Here is a 19,005-nt window from a genome sequence, read left to right as displayed (position 1 = left end):
TTTTTTTGTTTTTTTGGTGTATGCAGCGATTATTCATATAATAATCGACTAATTCACAGTGATTTTTGAATATTATTTTTGCTTGAAATGCACATCCCTAGTCAGTATAACACAATATAATTGAAAAACACCACAATCTGCAGCCTCGAAAGTACCTCACTAAAAAGTATAGGCTTTATGAAGGTTGGATCTATCAGTTGTGGTTAGGTGTACCTAATAAACTAGCAACGAAATACAATTCTTGCTGGTTCTTTAAAGGGCGGGTCCATATGCGTTCTTTTCCCTTTTTTCCAAATGGAAACGACCATTCAGCTGTTAGCAAAAAGCAGTGACATACTGTAGGTTACCAAAGTAAGCTAATCGATAAGGTTATGAATAATGTAAATCTAGCACTAAGTGAGTCAAAGTTAGCTGTGCTAAATTTGGAAATAACTGAAAGGGTTATATTGGATTTTCTTAAGTTGTATGTATACTATATACTAAAATGACTGTTTTTGTGAATGTAGTCTGGTGGCTTTGAAGAGGGTGATAAAACGGCTTCAGTTTCCTGGCGCACTGATCGCTCGTATTGCTGCACATTCGTAGGAGAATGCACAAAAGATAACTTTTCTGAATATATCATACGAACCCATTGTATAAGGATCCGTTGAGCTATGTAGACATTACAGATGCTGCTGAGCCTTTTTCACAATAGTAATGTCATAAAACACAGTTCCTCATTATTTGTAGGTCGAGATAGTTGCGTATCTTCAAAAGAGGATTAGTAAATCTTAAGTATGTTATGCAACCTTACAGCAGGTCCTCAAGAATGATATCTTGATAGTGTACTGCAGATAAAAAGTAAAAGCCAGAGAGTACACCCATTAGCTATTTACACCTCATTAACTAAGTCAATATACTCACTCCACATTATCACAACAGCTGAGAGGAGTCTAGAGGATTTATTTGCATTTAAATGAGGTATTCATGTTTCCCCTGAAGGCTTTAAAGCCTACTCTGGTGACATCAGGAATTCTCATCCCTATATACTTAATATGAGCATGCCTGAAACTGAGGAGACACTACAGTATATAAGTAAATTAATATAAACTCCCACGCAAAACAGGATAATGTTTCAAGGCAAGTTCTATTTTCATTAACGCTTAACATTAACGCTGACCTTTCTTGACATCACTGGTCACGGAGGAAACTTCCACGACTCGTCATTGCATTCAAAGCACCGCCCTCTCAGCGCCACCCATGAAAGAGGCCCACACTATAATTCTGCTATTGAATATACAGCCTGTTCATCAGTATGAATTATGGCTGTACATCTTTTACATAATCACTGATATAGAATCAATAGACATACTAATCAAGGGCAGCGAGTATTGAGTGGAAGCGCCCACTGCTCATCCGTTATCTTTGCCTCAGGGGGTAGACAGCCACAACCCCTCGCGAGGAGTAGCATCATCCATCAAAAGTTTGTGACACGGAGAGGAATGCTGAAGTGTTTGGAGTACCGCCAATTTCAAAGAATAACCTTGGAGGCGTCGTGGAGCATGTAGACTAACAAGCGTTAAACCGAGGAATACCATTTCGCAGAAGAGCTGAGTTTCATTGTACAGCGTGTTTACTGCAGTCTACGGAATATATAATATGTACAAGCTCAGGAAGAAGAGCACTTGTACACAGCTTCGCAAATATAAATTCAGCCTGTGGGTTTTCAGTTTCAAGACAGTGAGTTCTAAAGTCATATAAAGTGAACAGATTAGTAATATCATATCAAAAAAGAAATTGAGAATTTGTTGTTAATATATGACTTAATTTAAGACTCACATGCCGGTATAAACTGAAGCATTATTGTGCTGTGACAATACATTGTGACTTCAACAACACCAATAATACCTTTTAGAAAGATTACTCACCAGGAACAAGATTAACACACCGCTGATGCCTATTTAATTAAAGAAAAGGCAGAAATCCCTCACACTCAGAGCTAAATGACTAAATTAGAAGGCAGAGCATGTTCACTGAACAACGACGCTCTCCTGAAAACAGGAACTCCTGCTCCCTATGACACACTATCAGGATTTCATCATCAACTTTAAAGGTGCTCTTTATGATATTCAGAGCATTAATATAGCATCAAACAACTATTTGCTATGTAAAGATATAGAGGAGTAATGGCTACCTGAGCAGAGAATGAAGTCGCTCTCCCTCTGTGTGTGTTGTAATCCAAGCTTCTCCGTGCTTTGTTGACATAGCCGGGCTGGCCGTGTATGCCTTGTTAGTGCATGTGAGCGTGCCCCACTGCGCTAAATTATTAAGGCAACAAATGACAACGACGCCTGGCAGATTCAAATGAATGCACAAGTTAATTCGTTTATGATTTAGGTAAATGGCAAAGCCTTTTGAAATGTCTTAATTTCTTTGGTTGCATTCCCCTTTCAGAGTTAGGTATCTGGAATAACACATGTAACCTCAATAAATAGGCTACATGATTTGATTCAATTAGAAATGTAGGATAATGAGGCTTGTTTAATGTTGTAGTTTAACTTAATTTATATTCAACAAATCTCAAATACAGTATGTGAAACCTTTTGTTTGGTCTTGTCAATTGTGACAGCTACAAGAACACAGAAGGAGACATGCAATCAACTGACAAGAGGAGAAGTTGAGGTACATCGTGCTCATCGGTGAACAAAACGCTTTTCATGAGTGCAGTCTGGCATCACTGCTGCAAAATAAGAGTGAAGTACTCTTTTGACACGTTGCCGAATACCACTGCCACAAAACTCTTGGCTACTGAATAACACACAGCTGATAACCTTCACCCTAACATGCTTTTCCATTCTGGGTTTCTGTCTATATTGCTGCTTATGTGCATGCCATTATGTACATTATGTGCATAGTACTGTGCTGTATATTGAGCAAACTCCATCCTCTGAAATGCAGTTGAATGCTTTAGAAAACGCTAGTAAGTAGACCTTGAGTTTTTGTCAAAATATGTGTACAGTGTTCACAGCATGGGGGGACTGGAGTGACACATTTGACATCTTATGGCCTTATACAGCTGATATGCTAACGTGTCAGCATACAGATGTCTATTTACACCTTCGGCAGACAAGAAGCCGCATAAAAAAACAATCTGAAGAAGAGTGTTAGTGGTCAGCGCTGCAGAGTGAGTTGGTCTCTTGCCAGCTCCAGCAAAGGAACTCCACTCGTCTATACTTGAATTCATGTAATTAGGACCATCAGGTTCACGGGGTCCATCTTTAAGATAGCAGAGATCGACTCATACTTGAGAAGGCAGGAAAAGAATAGTTGGAAGAGCCACTGCTGATATGAGAAGTATTTCCTCCTCTATCACTGCTGTGACACAAAAACAGGTTTTTGTGTTTTTATTTATTTTTGACCTCCTGTACAAAACACATTGTATAGTGTACAATATGTGCAGCATCTATCATACAGTGTGTCTCCAACGATTCCTGTACAATTTGTGCAGAAACACACAGACAGACAACTGTAGATGCTGTACAGTCTGTCGCATTAAATTTAATCCTGGGTCAGACTACATATCTGTTCAAGTATTGCTTGTTTTGGCCATTTCAGATGAAACATTCGCCATGTGGTCAGGTAGCTGTTCATACAGTAGGAGGTGACAGGAGAGAGATGTATCACATAAAGGGAAGAGATCGCTCACTACCTGGCTGCCTCTATTATTAACGAATGATTCCCCGCTCCACCAGAACGGTTCACAATGAATCTATTCCATCTATCTATTTAAACTATTGCTGTAGCAAGAAGGGAAACGGCCCAAACAGTTAATATCTACTCTACGTGTGTATTATAAGCTAAAAATATATATATATTTGCTTTATTGTATGTATACAGTATATAACTTATACAATTGTATGTATTTATAATAATACAGAACAATGACAAATATTGTCCAGAAACCCTCACAGGTACTGCGTTTACCTTAAAATAATATGCTCAAATCATAACATGGCAAACTGCAGCCCAACAGGCAACAACAGCTGTCAGTGTGTCAGTGTGCTGACTTGACTATGACTTGACACAAACTGCATGTGATTATCATAAAGTGGGCATGTCTGTAAAGGGGAGACTCGTGGGTACCCATAGAACCCATTTTCATTCACATATCTTGAGGTCAGAGGTCAAGGGACCCCTTTGAAAATGGACATGACAGTTTTTCCTCGTCAAAATTTAGCGTAAGTTTGGAGCGTTATTTAGTCTCCTTCGTGACAAGCTAGTGTGACATGGTTGGTACCGATGGATTTTTTTAGGATTCAAGGTTCAAGTTGTGTTAATTTGTTAAAGAAATTAGTGATGTTAAAACGAATTTGCGTAAACGCGTTATCGTGTTAACTTTGACAGCCCTAGTAATAACGCAAAATGATCAATGATAGTGAAGTTTGAAGAAATACTAAAATAAAGGATTACTTCTTTTCCCTACTGTTAAATCTAAACTTCCACTATCAGCATTACTAAGATTTATGACTTTGTGAATAGGTATAAAGGCTGGTGCTATCCTATTTTTTTCTTATTGTGAACAAATACCATGAAAAGACCAAAACTAACATTGTGTTAGTCCACCTCTAAACACTTTCCGACTTCCCTACCCTGCCTGTGGCACCCCAACCCCAACCCCAACCCCAACCCCATTGGCTCCTACTGAAGATGTAAATCTTTAAAAACGGATCACACATGTAATACTTCAGCTCAGTAATTTGCTATCACAACTGGGCACTGTAGTTTTTAGTAAACACAAGTGAATAGTGCATTTGTTGGGGACTGTTTTGAGACGTGGATTAATACACGTTTGTTGCTATAGTGGATAATCAAAGCAACAGGACGAATCGACTCAAAATAAACTACAATGCCAATGTTCTTTTATGAAAAAAACATGTCATCTAGTATAAACGTTGTGCCTCATTGACGTGATTTTAATAGTTTTGGGATAACAATGAAGCTCTACGGCAGAGAGGAATTAGTTACAGTGGCTACACAGACGATACAATACATTTTCTCATTGATTTTGGTCTTTTCATGAGATTTGTTGAGAAAAAAAAAAAATATTGAATACCACCAAACTTATCCTTTAACAATAACTGCCAAAAACATTGATATTTTGTTGTGTTTTTATATCAAAAACACATTACTTTTAGGAATAATTGTAAATCAAAATCCCCTCCAATAAAGTGGTACTATCACATATTTTAACAGTCACACCCAACACAAGTTTCTTTAATTCTCTCAACGGTATACTCTCAGATGCTTCCTCCCTGCATTATGTCCAGTCCTGTTTCACCAGGAAATCCATCAACTAAGATGCTCTAAAGAAAGTGCAAATTTAGAAAGATTTGACAATCGTTACATTTTTTGACTTTTGACCTTTCAGGTGCAGCAGATGAGCAGTTTTATAGTTCCAAATGATTACCCCATTTTTGGCTCTAGCATTACCGCTAGGCTTATTAGAGGTGTTAGTAGGTTCAATGTCTGTCTTGTGTCAAAATCACAGTCAAATTACGCGTAAAACTAATTACCACCAAAAGGTCACGGTCTTTACTGGAGAGAAATAGGATAGGTGCTGAAACACCACATGCACCCAAAGGAGTGTATTTGGCTGATAGTCTGCGTCACAGGAGCAGAATATCTCAGTCTGCCTCCCTGCAGGAGAAAAACTCACGTACTTTAGTTCGCTTAAATTCCTATAAAGAATTACATGACACTCTCCAATAATACCAGTTGCCCTTTAAATTATTCACTTGAACCTTCACCATTCAATCATGCTGTGGAGTTAATTAAGCAATACCAAGAGTAATAAAGAAGATAGATGACACCCGGTCATACATGCATGCCCCGACTCTGTGACAACAACTGAAGGCTGGTAAGGTCAGAGCCCAACAATTGATGGAACTGTCATCCCATCTTAGTGGAAATCCACCAGCAGACTCAGATCATAGATTGACTTCTCACTGGTCCAGGGGACCAAACAAATGGCCTGAGACATATTGGTGGCCTTGTCCCCAAACGCTAAACCTCCGAATCTAATCTGAGCAAGCGATCACTCACTCGCGGTTAATGTCATCATTTATGCCTGTCCGATAACTGGCACATACAGTAGGCACTTATTGACTTCCTCCTGCTTCAGGAATATGAAGTCCAGAGGCTGTCAGTTCGTCTCATCAACATCTGTCTAACAGTCTATCATCATGATGGTCGCAAATCATTAAAAACAGTCATTAAAAAAACATTTATCTGCAAAACTGATAGTGCTGACTTTGCATATTGGAATGTTGTTGTTTTTTAGTTTGGTGCTCTTTTGTTCTTTGCAGTGGATGACAATAAACATTGTGTTATATTACATTGTAAATATCAGTAAGAAGCCTCTACCAACTGTGTTATCTGATATATAAGTTGAATTAAGACATTTGAATGTGCATTGGTGTCTTCCACCACTGGTTCTTTAATAGTAGAGAGCAGCACTATTGGCAGTATTTACCCATAAAGAAGCCTTGCTTTGAGTTTCATTGTTTGTAGGTTTATGTTTGATCTCCAGCGATGACTTAGAGTAAACTCTAGTCAGCACACAAAGGGAGTTACTACTTCCCCAGAGAGATGTTTCCATGTTTGTCATGTTATCAAGCAGAACCCACCACGGTATCCTGAAGTGCCGACGGCGTGTCTTTTTTTCTGCCGCACCTCTTTTTTAGCGGAAGCTCAGAAGCCACTAAAGTTTGCCCAGAGAGAGATACAGGGAAAAAAAAAAAGAGAAACTCACATGCAAAGGTTAGACTGGCCTCTCGGCTGACGATGGTCCCGAAAGAGTTGGAGGCGAGGCACTGATACGTTCCAGCATCTTGGTCTTTGTTCAGATGGCTGATTCTGAGGTTGCCTCCAGAAAGACTGTAGTGAGATCCAGATTTGGGACTGATTTCCGTACCATTCAGTTTCCACCTAAAAAAAAATAATAGATGGAGAAAATTAACATGTAAATTAACAAGTTAAACATTGTTCAGAGCAGACTGGGGCGATGGAAGCATTCCAGACTACGAGACGAGGAACGTGACTTGTGTATTTGATTGTTTTTTAACAGGAAAGAAATAAAAGGTGTTGAGGGCCCAGAAATCATGCCCTCCAGCTTTGTGTTAATCTAAGCAGCAGTGAACCACTGTGGTGCCAAGGACTTGACTCCCTGAGAATAGATAGCATTGCAGGCCATCCATCTTGCCAGACCCCAGTCAAACCGCATAAAAATGCAGCTTAATCATCATGGTGCGACAATTAAAACAAATGCCTGCAACCTTGCCTTCACACTTGTGCATTCTGGACTAGTCCACACGATAATCGTTGGTGTTAGGGGTGATCAACGGAGGGGATAATTCACTTAAAATGGCAACAGATTCTTCAATCGCTCCACACAGATGCGTCTTATTAGAACAAAACACAGGTGGGAGGAAAATCAGTCATTTCAGAAAAATGATTTCAAGCCATAACTTCAGCCAAAAAAAAAAAAGAAAGCTCAGGCGCTATTGGAAAATGGACAATGAAGATTTGATTAGGACCCAAGGTGATTTAGGCAGCTGATTATTTCTTCAATGAAAAGTTCGAAAATTTCCTTCTGCTTTTTATTTTCTAATTGTCTCTGAATGATTTCAGGTTCAGATGGGAAAACAGCGTATTGTTATATTTGTAAAAGAAAGCAGCTTTGATGTGAAAAAGAGGCTTTACTAAAGCCCTTTTGTACAGTAGACAGAAGTTGTGCAAAGCTGTTTTTATGCAGTGCTCTAACTCTCCTTGGTGTGCCAATTTGGTGCCTTTGAGGCATAAGAACCTTTTTGAGGAAACACTGACAGTGGTGCTGCGTTATCAGCGTGGTATTTTCTTGCTATATTACATCTTTTATAGGATAATATACCCTATAGAATAAACTCATTTGCTTATTTTGTTGCAGAAAACCAACTGTGTTTGGTGCGTTGGCCACTGGAGTCGGTACAGGATCATCATGTAATACACAAGTAGGAGCTGATTACATGAAAAACAATGTCAGACTGTGTTGCTTACCCGCCTACCCGCACTGAAACGTCTCACAAACAGCAGAACATTTGTGGGCCGGGGCATTGCAGCACTCACAAAGCGCCTCTACAGATTTTTTTTTTCTTTTAATAGACAAAGTGTGTAGCACAATGGTCTTTCATGGCCCTTCTCCGGTTCAGTCATAAGTAAGTGCACGCTCTCAAGAGCCTTATTACTACACACAATAGAGAAGAGCCTGAGGGGGGGTGGTGGCTGCGGTCTCACAGGACTACAGCAGCGATTCATTTGCAGCTGAGGTGGAACAAACAGAAATCAACATAAATATCCTACAGGCAAGTAACACCTTTGACTTGGAGGAAAAAAGCATAGCGGACAGGAGAGGATAACCTCAGCATCAGGCTCAGATTGCTGCTTCCTCTGCGTCTGAAAAGAGATCCCATCAAATATGAAAGCAGCCTTTTCATAATTGCTCAGAGAGACTCGGCGGCATTGTACCCACATTGAAACGGCTTAATCGGGCGACAGCTTGAAAACCAAATGTTGCAAAAGATTTTCTCTGACAGTTGTCGATTGGATGCTTTATCCGCCTCTTTATAAAACATTAGACCGGATAGCTAATTGAGCCTGGAAAATGTTTTGATGTATCCGAGTGACTAATCACGTCCCATGTTGAAAAGACTGGAGGACGATATTGTGAATCCCTTAATGTACTATATCGTGCATGTGTGAGGTAGTTAAACATAGTGGTAGTTAAAGATAATTGCCCACCAGGAGCTGCCAATGTTCTGTTGTGACAAATTGATTGCCCTATGACAGCTCTTGTCACTTTAAGCCAATTAGATAACAACTTTAAAGCCACTAAGTGACAGATACTCTAATTTGTGGGAAACTCGAGCACATTCTAAGTACGGATAAATTGAGACCAGTTCAGGAACAGTGATAGAAAGCAGCATGAGGGAGAACTGTGAATCCAGTGACTGTCATGCCCATATCCTCCTCCTATGGAGCAACAGATTACATCAAGCACATATAAACTAGATTATTTAATAATTCCATTTACAATGATTTATGCTGGCAAGCAGGCCACAACAGCAGTCCCATTTGTTAGGCACATGCTTTATGCAATCATGTAACAACAGGCCGTGTACACAGTGGCATAATACCACACCATCTGGCTTATGAGGCTGTTAGTGTTAGGCGGTCTGTTCCTTTTCTTAAGCCTGGTGTTTTGATGTGTTGAGAAAAAAAATATTTTGTAACTACTACAATTCACATTACATTACAGTTCAAGTTCATTTTCAGTTTCATTCTAAATTCAAATACATAATAGTTACTGTGCATATAGTGCGTTATAAAATAAAGACGCCTCTAGTGTAGGGCATAAAAGTAGCAGTAAGATGGGCTCAGAAATGAGGACCAACTTGTTGATTTGTGGCAACAACACAAGTGTTTATTCAACATGTCTCCATGACTCCATCCTTCATGAACTTTCAGTACAAACTAGTACAAAATCATCGCTAATTCTTCCTGCCTGTCATTCGCCATGTTTGTTTACATTAAAGTCACGTTTGAGTGTTAGTCGACTGCATTTCTTTGGTCAAGGACTGCCCTACTTACTGTACATATAGTGCATTATAAAATAAATATATATGTAGTGTTCCCGACGACTACTGGTGCTCTTGGAGAGGATAATAAATCACTTTTAAAGAGTAAAAAAATGCCTTATCCATGGATAGGTTGTGGCATAAAACATGTATTCCAGGCACCATATTGCCATTTTCAAGGGAAAGTTTGCTCTCCAGTTTCAGAGCTGGCAAGTAACTGCTTCTGTGCTATAAAATGTAGTAAAATTGCAGTAAAAACTTGTTTAAAAATATCAGTGTTTTTGAGGATCTTCTTCACAGGACAACTCTAGGTTTTGTGAACTGTGACACCACCCATGTGGTCTACAAGCTGGATTCCTCGCGGCTGTCTAGATCAAACTAAAGCAAGACTGAAGGACAAGGTGTCTGAACACCGCTACGCTATTTGCACTGGCAACTCTGCTTGTCCAATGGCCTGCAACTATCTGGGCGGCCCAGCATGGCAGCGACTTCACAGAGTTAAACGCCTCAAGCGATGAGAGACGTACTGCATCTACAGCCTCAAACCACAAGTCACTCAGACCTGATAGAAGAACTTGACCTCTACCCATCCTAAAAGCAGATATTAAGTGGACAGTCTTGTCTATAATTAATTATATTTTGCTCAATTGTGTAGTTATTTTACTGTATGTAGTGTTTTAGTGTTGTCTGTTTGCAAGTAACTAATGTTGAGACACATTATGAGCTGTATATCATCATTTTGTATTTTAGATTTTTCATTCACAGAATGTATAAAATAAATCCACATATATATACTGAATATATACACACACGCTATAAGGCGGGCTGAATCTTTTTCACTTATCCAATGAGAGCTAGACACATAGACGGCCAGCCTTGAAAGGATGCTGCATTTTCAACATAGAGACATGAAAATAAAAAAGTTATTGTTTTAACGAAATTAAACAATCAGAGCAAAAACATATCACAGCAGCAGAGGGTTTATAGCAGTTTTTACAGTTATTTTAGAAATGTTTTGTCATTTTGTAACAGTATTAAATACTCTGTGCTGTTACTCTGCTGCTATACTTTTATTTTGAAGTCTCTGTGTTGGAGGCTGGCCATCTATGTGTCTAGCTCTCAGAGGGGTGGGCGAAATGACCTACAATCTATATCACTGTATTTTTTTTGGTCTTTGAGTTGACAGTATTATACCACATGGTTACACAATTTAAAAGCGATACTCCACTCAAAACATGATTCTACCTCTTTTCTTTCTATTCAATTAAAAATATATAAATATATTTTTTTAAAAACAGATGTATTTATTGGCTCCAAATAAGATTGAAAATGAGGTATAGGCCTCCATGTGTTTTGGGAGGAGTAGCCTGCCCCGTAGTGTAAATGTAATGTGATTCATTCAGAGTTAATAGTAACAGCCATGCTGTTGTTTTGAGTTGTGAGTGACTGTAGCTGACTGTCGAGCCGCCTGGATCTCAGTAATAAAGACAAATTACATTACATTTAAACAAATTTACATCTTTGAAGACACCAAAAGCTGACATAACCTTTTACTTAACCCACATGAAGAAAGAGTTTGAATATATACAGCGTAGATGCTGTTGGGCCAGTACTGTATAGAAGACACATGGACCGCGAGCAGCGCGGCTCAGCTGTGGGCGTCTCATCTAGAGATTCGCCGTGTGTCACCCTAAACTCTCTTTAGATAACTGATAACTATTCAGCCTTCTTGTAGAATACTGTATAAAGGTGTTGGTGAAATAAATAGGATTCTCACAGTTGGTCAGCTAGTGTTGCAGAGTTATTTTCACATTTGTAGGTTTATTTCTAACAGACAGATAATAGTGTGATATCAATCTTCTCAAATCTCTCTCTCTTCATTCACTTGAGTGCCTGGAATTAGATCTTTTTCAGCCACAACCTACCCATCATTTCCTCCTTTTTAAAATAAGAAAATATCTTTTGTTTCTCTTTGTTCAGGTTTAGTGCAGACAATAGTGATCACATACTGTACATTCGCTTGTTGCATTAAATGTAAACACTGCAGCTCAAGCTGTCACAGTTCACGGCCGCGCAGTTAATGAACTTTGAACATGATCTAGTTGTTGTCCGCTCGTCCCAACTCATCTCTAGAAGGCGGCGGCCGCTCTGACAGGACCGCATAGCGACCTTGACAGGAAACAGCTGATTGGGTCATCCTCTAAGCTGGCTCAATCCCAAGTATTAAATGTACCAATCCTTCCAAATCTCACCCCAGCAATTTCAGCAAGCAAACATGATTGATTTGAACTTTTACTTGCCAGGGATGCTGCAACACAACACAACCCTCTTTCAATAGACTAATGGTCCATGCAAGGGGGAAATAAAGAGGAGAAAAAACAGCTGCTCTTTGAACTCTGCAGCAGAAAAAAAAGATGTATGTGCTGCATGTAAAGCTTAACAGGCATTCCTAGGCTACAGATAGGCGAGATGTTTCCAGCAGGGGGTTGAAGGGAAAATCCGCCACAAAATAGAATTCATGTAACACATTCCTATGATCTGATCAGCTAAGGCTGATGAACAAGTCTTTTTTAAAGCTAGAAACAACAGAGCCAAGACTCTCTTGTTGCTGCATCAAGAGACAAATCCTCAAGAAGTTTCATTCAGGATGAATGCAAGAAGACTGAATCTGAAGACACAATGACAATACCCAGCAGCACGATATTAAAGGACACTTTCTCTGCTTCATTACTACAATGAAGTGAAGCACATTTGAAAGAGCAAGCTCTACGAGCTCCAAACACTTTCTGAGTCTAATTCACTGGCAGCTTCAGGCTTTGCAAGATTAGAAACTTTCTGGTTCCCAGTTTTAGAACAGACGTGTCATGTATGGATTAAACTGTCTGAGATCAGAAGAACAATAATGTGATCTCTGTTGTACGGTTCATCGTTGTAGTTTGAATCACACGAGAAAGCGGCAAATCCATAATTCTGTAATTACTCTGTATTCACTATACTATCAAGAATTAGAAGAAGACTGTGCAACTTTGACAACCCTTTAACCCATTCTAGGTTTCATGTCTACTTTTACGTGAAATAGATAAAACAAACAAAAATAAATAAATATGATATACGCTAACTTTATTCTGTACACTAACATGATGTTCAGTGTCGATAACATTTTTTCGATGACCAGGTCGTGCATAACATTTATGTGTGTGTCATCTTCAGTTTCCCCTCTTTCATTCCCGACAAAGCAAGAGATCTCCACGCCATTTGTTCCTGTGAGATTTCAGTAAGTTTGCAAGGTGAGCCCGGAGGGGAAGCTCCAGTCCCCACTGCAGCTTAAGAGGGGAGATGACTAGAGCAGCGAAAACTTACATTTCAACTTAAGTTATGCTTCTCACAGTACTGTAGTCTGTATGAAATGATTATTATGCTATCACAAGTCGGATGCCTTACTTTTCCCCAATTTTCTCAAACACTATTGGTCCAAAAGATTTCAATCAAAGTGTAGACTGTCTCTTAGATATTCCCCTGGAGAATGAGCACTTAACAACAGAGGAGTGCTCCCTGGCGTGGCGCTGAAGGGCGAAACATGTACGGAACACCGTTAGTCTACCTTACCAGTTTTAAAAGCCTGAATCCAGAAATGGGACTAAAGTGGCAAGAAGCATCTCAAACTTGCCCACTGAGAACAAGTGTAAACAAAACTTAAATGACAATTTAGTTTAAACATTAAATGCTCACTACATTTGAATAACGTAAGTCAGATAATGTGAACATGAATTCCCTTGTCACAATACTGACACCCGGCGCTTATGCATGACAGCAGCACAGTGACGTACAGCATCAAGCTGGTTTCATAGCCAATGGAATTCAGCTAAATAATTCCTTTCTCTGTTCTCACAACATAAATAACACAGACACGCATACTCATAATACACAGAGATATCCCCATTCGCCTCTATCATTAGAGAAATAAGAAAATATAATGAAATATAGGGCTGCACGGTGGTGAAGTGTTTAGCACAGGCGCCTCACAGCTAGGGGGTTGTAGGTTTGAATCTGGCTTCTGTGTGGAGTTTGCATGTTCTCCCCGTGTTAGCGTGGGTTTTCTCCGGGTACTCCGGTTTCCTCCCACAGTCCAAAGACATGCAGGTTGGTTAATTGTTGACGCTAAATTGCCCCTAGGTGTTAGTGTGAATGGTTGTCTGTCTATATGTGTCAGCCCTGCGATGGACTGGCGACCTGTCCAGGGTGTACCCCGCCTCCGCCCAATGTCGGCTGGGATCGGCTCCAGTGACCCCTAACGGGATAAGCGGTTGCAGATGGATGGATGGATGAAATATAAAAGAAAAGAATAAAATGAAGATCTGATGTCCTCAGGAATGCTGCAATAATTTACTAAACTCTTACTTGCTCGAATAGTTTTTACATTAGGTACAAGTAACATAACGGTATGTAATATCACTCCATAGTTTCAGCGTCTCTGCTGTCCGTCAGTCCGTCACACCCTAGCCTGAGTGAAGAAGACGGGACTTGTATTTCACCTTGAACCAATAAGCCTATTTGTTGTCAAGTTTCTTCCAATAGAACACTTACTGATGCAAAATTATACCTCTGAGCTAAAATTAAATTAAATACAGAATAAAATTAATCAAATAAAAGGAATTATTACGGAAGGGGAATAGTAAGTAGTAAATAGTAATAATTGTTTTTGTTTTCCAGTGGGTTACAAACACACCACAAACATGTCTAAATGCTTAGCTATAACTGTGTCCCTGAGATAAAAAAAAAGGATGTTAATTGGACATCCCATGCTTAATACTGTCACTAAATGTACTGATGTAAAACAAACTAACGTGTGTTCCTTATTATCTTCATAATAATCTTCTTAACAGAGGAATAAGATATATCAGGCTTTGTATAAAATACTTACCAGTAGGATCAACTCATTGTTGGTTTTGACATTTAATGGGATTTGTTGAAAACAATAAAGATATAGAATAATTACCAGACTTATCCTTCAAGTTGTTTGTTGCCGTTTAAGTAGCTAGAATTTGTTTTACCTTGAAAAGCTAGAACATTTTAAGTACTGCTTATACTTTAATGTGCCGCTCGAAATAACTTACTTTTCTGTTTTTTATTCTATTGCTACTTAAGAAAAGCATCTGAATACGTCTTCCACCACTGCACTCAGGTGCTGTTGGTTAATGGACGTGGGTGAGTCTTTGCCCACGCAAAGCGGTTAATCAGTCTTTTAGTTTATGAAGAATCACATATTGGTTGAGTTGGAAATAATTATGCTACATTATGTTACAGGATTTATGGGTATTTTGGTTTTCCAACCGTTCACTCTTCTTGGTACTCAGAGCTGCCAACATGTGAAGAGGGATTGTTTAGGACAAGATGGAGACATCTGCCAGTGATGCGTTGTCTAAAAATGAAGGATGTTGACATTGTCAGCGGTACAAAAGCGAGTGGCATCGACGGGGAGGAACAATGTGCGGAGGGGGACAGATGACGCCCTGCAGTCGCTAACTCACCGGTAGATGGGTGGCGGGCTTCCCTGGGCTTCGCAGCTGAACACAACCTCCCTGTTCTTCTCCACAGTCTCCACAGGATACACAATGCTGCCGGGCTGCTTGGAGAAGACAGGACTCTGCAGGACACTGCTCTCTGTAGGACAACAAGGAAAGACAACATTTTAAATTTAGACACTGGCCTGTTTGTTAGAAGAAAAAGAAAAGCCAATTAGTGAGTGGCAGAAACAGGTTGATGCTGCTTTAAGTGCTTACAAGGACAAAACCACAAGCAGACAAAACATATCAATTTGAGCCGCCTGTCACGACGCCACGGCACCGAGAAGAATGATTTGAGGTGAGACGTGTCTTCAACAGCTATTTAGGTGGTAATAGGATATAGAGCCTGATTTATGTTGAACAATTGTCTGGAAAAATGCCTTCATTTACTTCTGTCAACCTGCTTTTATTTGTTCATTTATTTATTTATTTGCCCAGAGATTGTGTGTCCACGCGGAGGTGTAATCAGCTGCTTTCATGTGGTTAGAGCTCTTTGTTGTAAATGACACAACAGAAGTCTCAGTTACTCCATTAAGGCACCATTAACGCAGTGTGCTTCTCGTGCATGGCTTTAGAAAGTATCAATGACGCTTTAAAGATAAGGAAAATGAACGGACTTAATCACTATTTTCTCTTTGCCGCAGCTTAATTGCTCTTATTCTTCAAAGTTGAAGCGACCAGAATCCAGATTTACTGACATGAGTCTGTTTTTTTTATTTATGTTAATTGGTCTTCTCTTGCATTGATAGTTTTATCCAGTTGAAAGTAAACATAGATCTTGGATTTTACTTTGCCAATCTGAAATGTTGAAAAAAAAGAAGAAGTAGAAGAAGACTAATTAGAAGAAATATATAAACCAAAATCAATTTTACTTTAAAAAGCATGTTTCCCTTTAGAAGTGTGGGGCCCATTCCTGTTTATTACTGAACATCTGTGTTGATGGTTCAGTACTTGAGGGAGCTTCATAGTGGAATTTAAAACATTTTTGGAAAAGAAAATATTAAACTATTTAACTTTGATTTTTTTTTTTTTTTTTTTGCACCGATGCTGTCAGTGGTAAAAAATGTAAAATACTCCAAACGTCTTTTTTTTTGATTATTGTGTAAATAGGGCTGTCAGAGTTAACGTGATAATAACACATTAACGCAAATTTGTTTTAATGTCACTAATTTCTTTTACACACTAAAGCAACTCGCGATTTTTAGGTTGTAGTGGGCACCATGTCAGACTAGCTTGTCACGAAGAGCGCTAATCGCTTATCTAATAAGTTCGAGCTAAATAACGCTCCAAACTTGTGCTAAATTTTGGCGAGGAAAAACTGTCGTGGCCATTTTCAAAGGGGTCCCTTGACCTCTGACCTCAAAACATGTGAATGAAAATGGGTTCTATGGGTACCCAGGAGTCTCCCCTTTACAGACATGCCCACTTTATGATAATCACATGCAGTTTGGGGCAAATCATAGTCAAGTCAGCAAGTGTTGTTAATTGATTTCCAATAATAAAAATAAACATACATTTGCATAAAGCAGCATATTGCCCACTCCCATGTTGATAAGAGTATTAAATACTTGACAAATCTCCCTTTAAGGTACAATTTGAACAGATAAAAAACATGTGATTAATTTGTGATTAATCATGATTAACTATGGACACTCGTGATTAATAGCGATTAAATATTTGAATCGATTGACAGCCCTAGTAAATAAATGTGTGTGTGTAAGAAGGAAGATTAATATATCATTATTATTTATGAAAAGAGAAAGTAAGAGAAGGAAAAACAACTGTTCTAAGATAATAAAAAAGAAAACGACTATGTGTCAGCTTCAATAGAAGAGAACGGGAGACGGGGCACGTAATGTGAGCGTACTTTTACTGTGGGGAATATAATTAATGTATATACCATGTATGTTTCAGCAGTTAGAACCGAGACAACGAAATGCAGTTTAGTATCTAAGTGCAAAAGCAGTAAAGTACAGAAATGAGAAAATCATGTAACATGTAGTGACATGGGGTACAGATTAGGTCTCAATCTACAGCAGAAGATGAGAAGTGATGATGTGGCTAATGAGCTCCGGAGCCTTCATACAGTGCAGCTGAATCACGGTCTAAAAGTGTGGAGTGTGGGAGTAAAGACCGGATGATGTCATTAATATATTATCAGGAAGTCAAGTCTTTTTTTCCCCCCACTTCCTTATTGAGTTTCCATGCTCGTCCAAGTGGTGCAGAATATGGCTTCATGAAGTCTTAGTAAAGTAATCTGAGCTGTGACAGGAGGAGGACTTCAGGTAGTATTGGACTGCTGTTAGATTTACATTTAAACTATGTTGTAGGTACAGAACAACCAGCTGTACTGTTTCCTCCTTGTGCACCATAGCACTGCATGTCCAGACAGAACAGGCTGCAGGACGTGTTTCAGGAGGCCTCTGAGATCAGTCTCACACTGCAGCTTTATTGAGTGTTCCTCAGGAAAATAAAATACACCTCAATCTGCAGAGCTCCACAGTATATATCAGAACTTAAGATGATTCATTTCATTCTCATGAGTACCTCTCCTCATTTTCATTTTTCATTTTCATTTATTTTTGGTAACACCATTGCATAATTTTTGCATATATTTTAAATGTTGTGTATATATTTGTATAGGTCCTCTTTTAATGAGCCAGTGTGTAGCATTTAGGGGGATCTATTGGCAGAAATAGAATATATTAGGGATTAGGCAAATTCGTTTTAACACCACTAATTTCTTTAATGCATTAATGCAATCGATCTTTCAGAGGTTGTAGCAGGCTCAGTTTTAAAGCTAGAGGTTACTTTAAAGATACTGGCATCATATGAAACTAGAAAAACCTAAGGAATCCATCGATACCAACCATGTCATACTAGCTTGTCACAAAGGACGTTAAATAACGTTCAAAATTTATGCTAAATTTTGTCAAGGAAAAACTGGCATGACCATTTTCAAAGGGGTCCCTTGACCTCTGACCTCAAGATATGTGAATGAAAATGGGTTCTATGGGTACCCACGAGTCTCCCCTTTACAGACATACCCACTTTATGATAACCACATGCAGTTTGGGGCAAGTCATAGTCAAGTCAGCACACTGACACACTGACAGCTGTTGTTGCCTGTTGGGCTGCAGTTTGCCATGTTATGATGATACCATGATATATTTTATTCTAAATGCAGTACCTGTGAGGGTTTCTGGACAATATTTGTCATTGTTTTATGTTGTAAATTGATTTCCAAAAATAAATAAATACATATATTTAGATAAAGCAGCATATTGCCCACTCCCATGTTGATAAGAGTATTACATATTTGACAAATCTCCCTTTAAGGTACATTTTGAACAGAAAAAAACGTGCGATTAGTTTGTGATTAATCACGATTAACTATGGACAATCATGCGATTAATCGCGATTAAATATTTTAATCGATTGACAGCCCTAGAATAAAGTAATAAGTATGTATTATTTGGTTGGTGTTTTTTCATTACCTTAGAGAGAGTTGTTTATATCTACATACAGAGCGTGTCGTCTTTGTGGAGCCGTCCAGTAGCCCAGAACGGACAAACCAAACACTGGCTCAACAGGGCCATTCACGTTTTTGCGTGGGCCGCCGTTGTTCTCCTACATGCTTGGCATACTTGCCACCTCACCGCTAGATGCCATCAATCCTACACACTACACCTTTAAAGCAAAATTTATACAGTATAATATTTTAATAATGCAAAAGTGTAAGAAATTGAATCGCTGCACTTTTGCAATAAAAGGAGAATTAAATGTAGAAA

At 39.0% G+C, this 19,005-nt stretch overlaps 1 protein-coding gene across 1 annotated transcript in view; it reads right to left on the bottom strand.

Annotated features, from left to right (window-relative positions):
- cntn4 (contactin 4) overlaps window positions 1-19,005 on the bottom strand; it is a 169,957-nt gene that overhangs the window by 99,767 nt on the left and 51,185 nt on the right. The window contains exons 3-4 of the mRNA XM_037782642.1: window positions 15,179-15,311; window positions 6,791-6,966 (exon numbers count right to left, since the gene is read on the bottom strand). Coding sequence (XP_037638570.1) covers window positions 6,791-6,966; window positions 15,179-15,311 — 309 coding nt within the window. The remainder of the gene's footprint in view (window positions 1-6,790; window positions 6,967-15,178; window positions 15,312-19,005) is intronic.

This window comes from Sebastes umbrosus, chromosome 1 (genome assembly GCF_015220745.1).
Source record: "Sebastes umbrosus isolate fSebUmb1 chromosome 1, fSebUmb1.pri, whole genome shotgun sequence".
Taxonomy (NCBI): domain Eukaryota; kingdom Metazoa; phylum Chordata; class Actinopteri; order Perciformes; family Sebastidae; genus Sebastes; species Sebastes umbrosus.
Note: the sequence above shows the minus strand (reverse complement) of the source record. Positions and strands in the feature narration are given on the sequence as shown.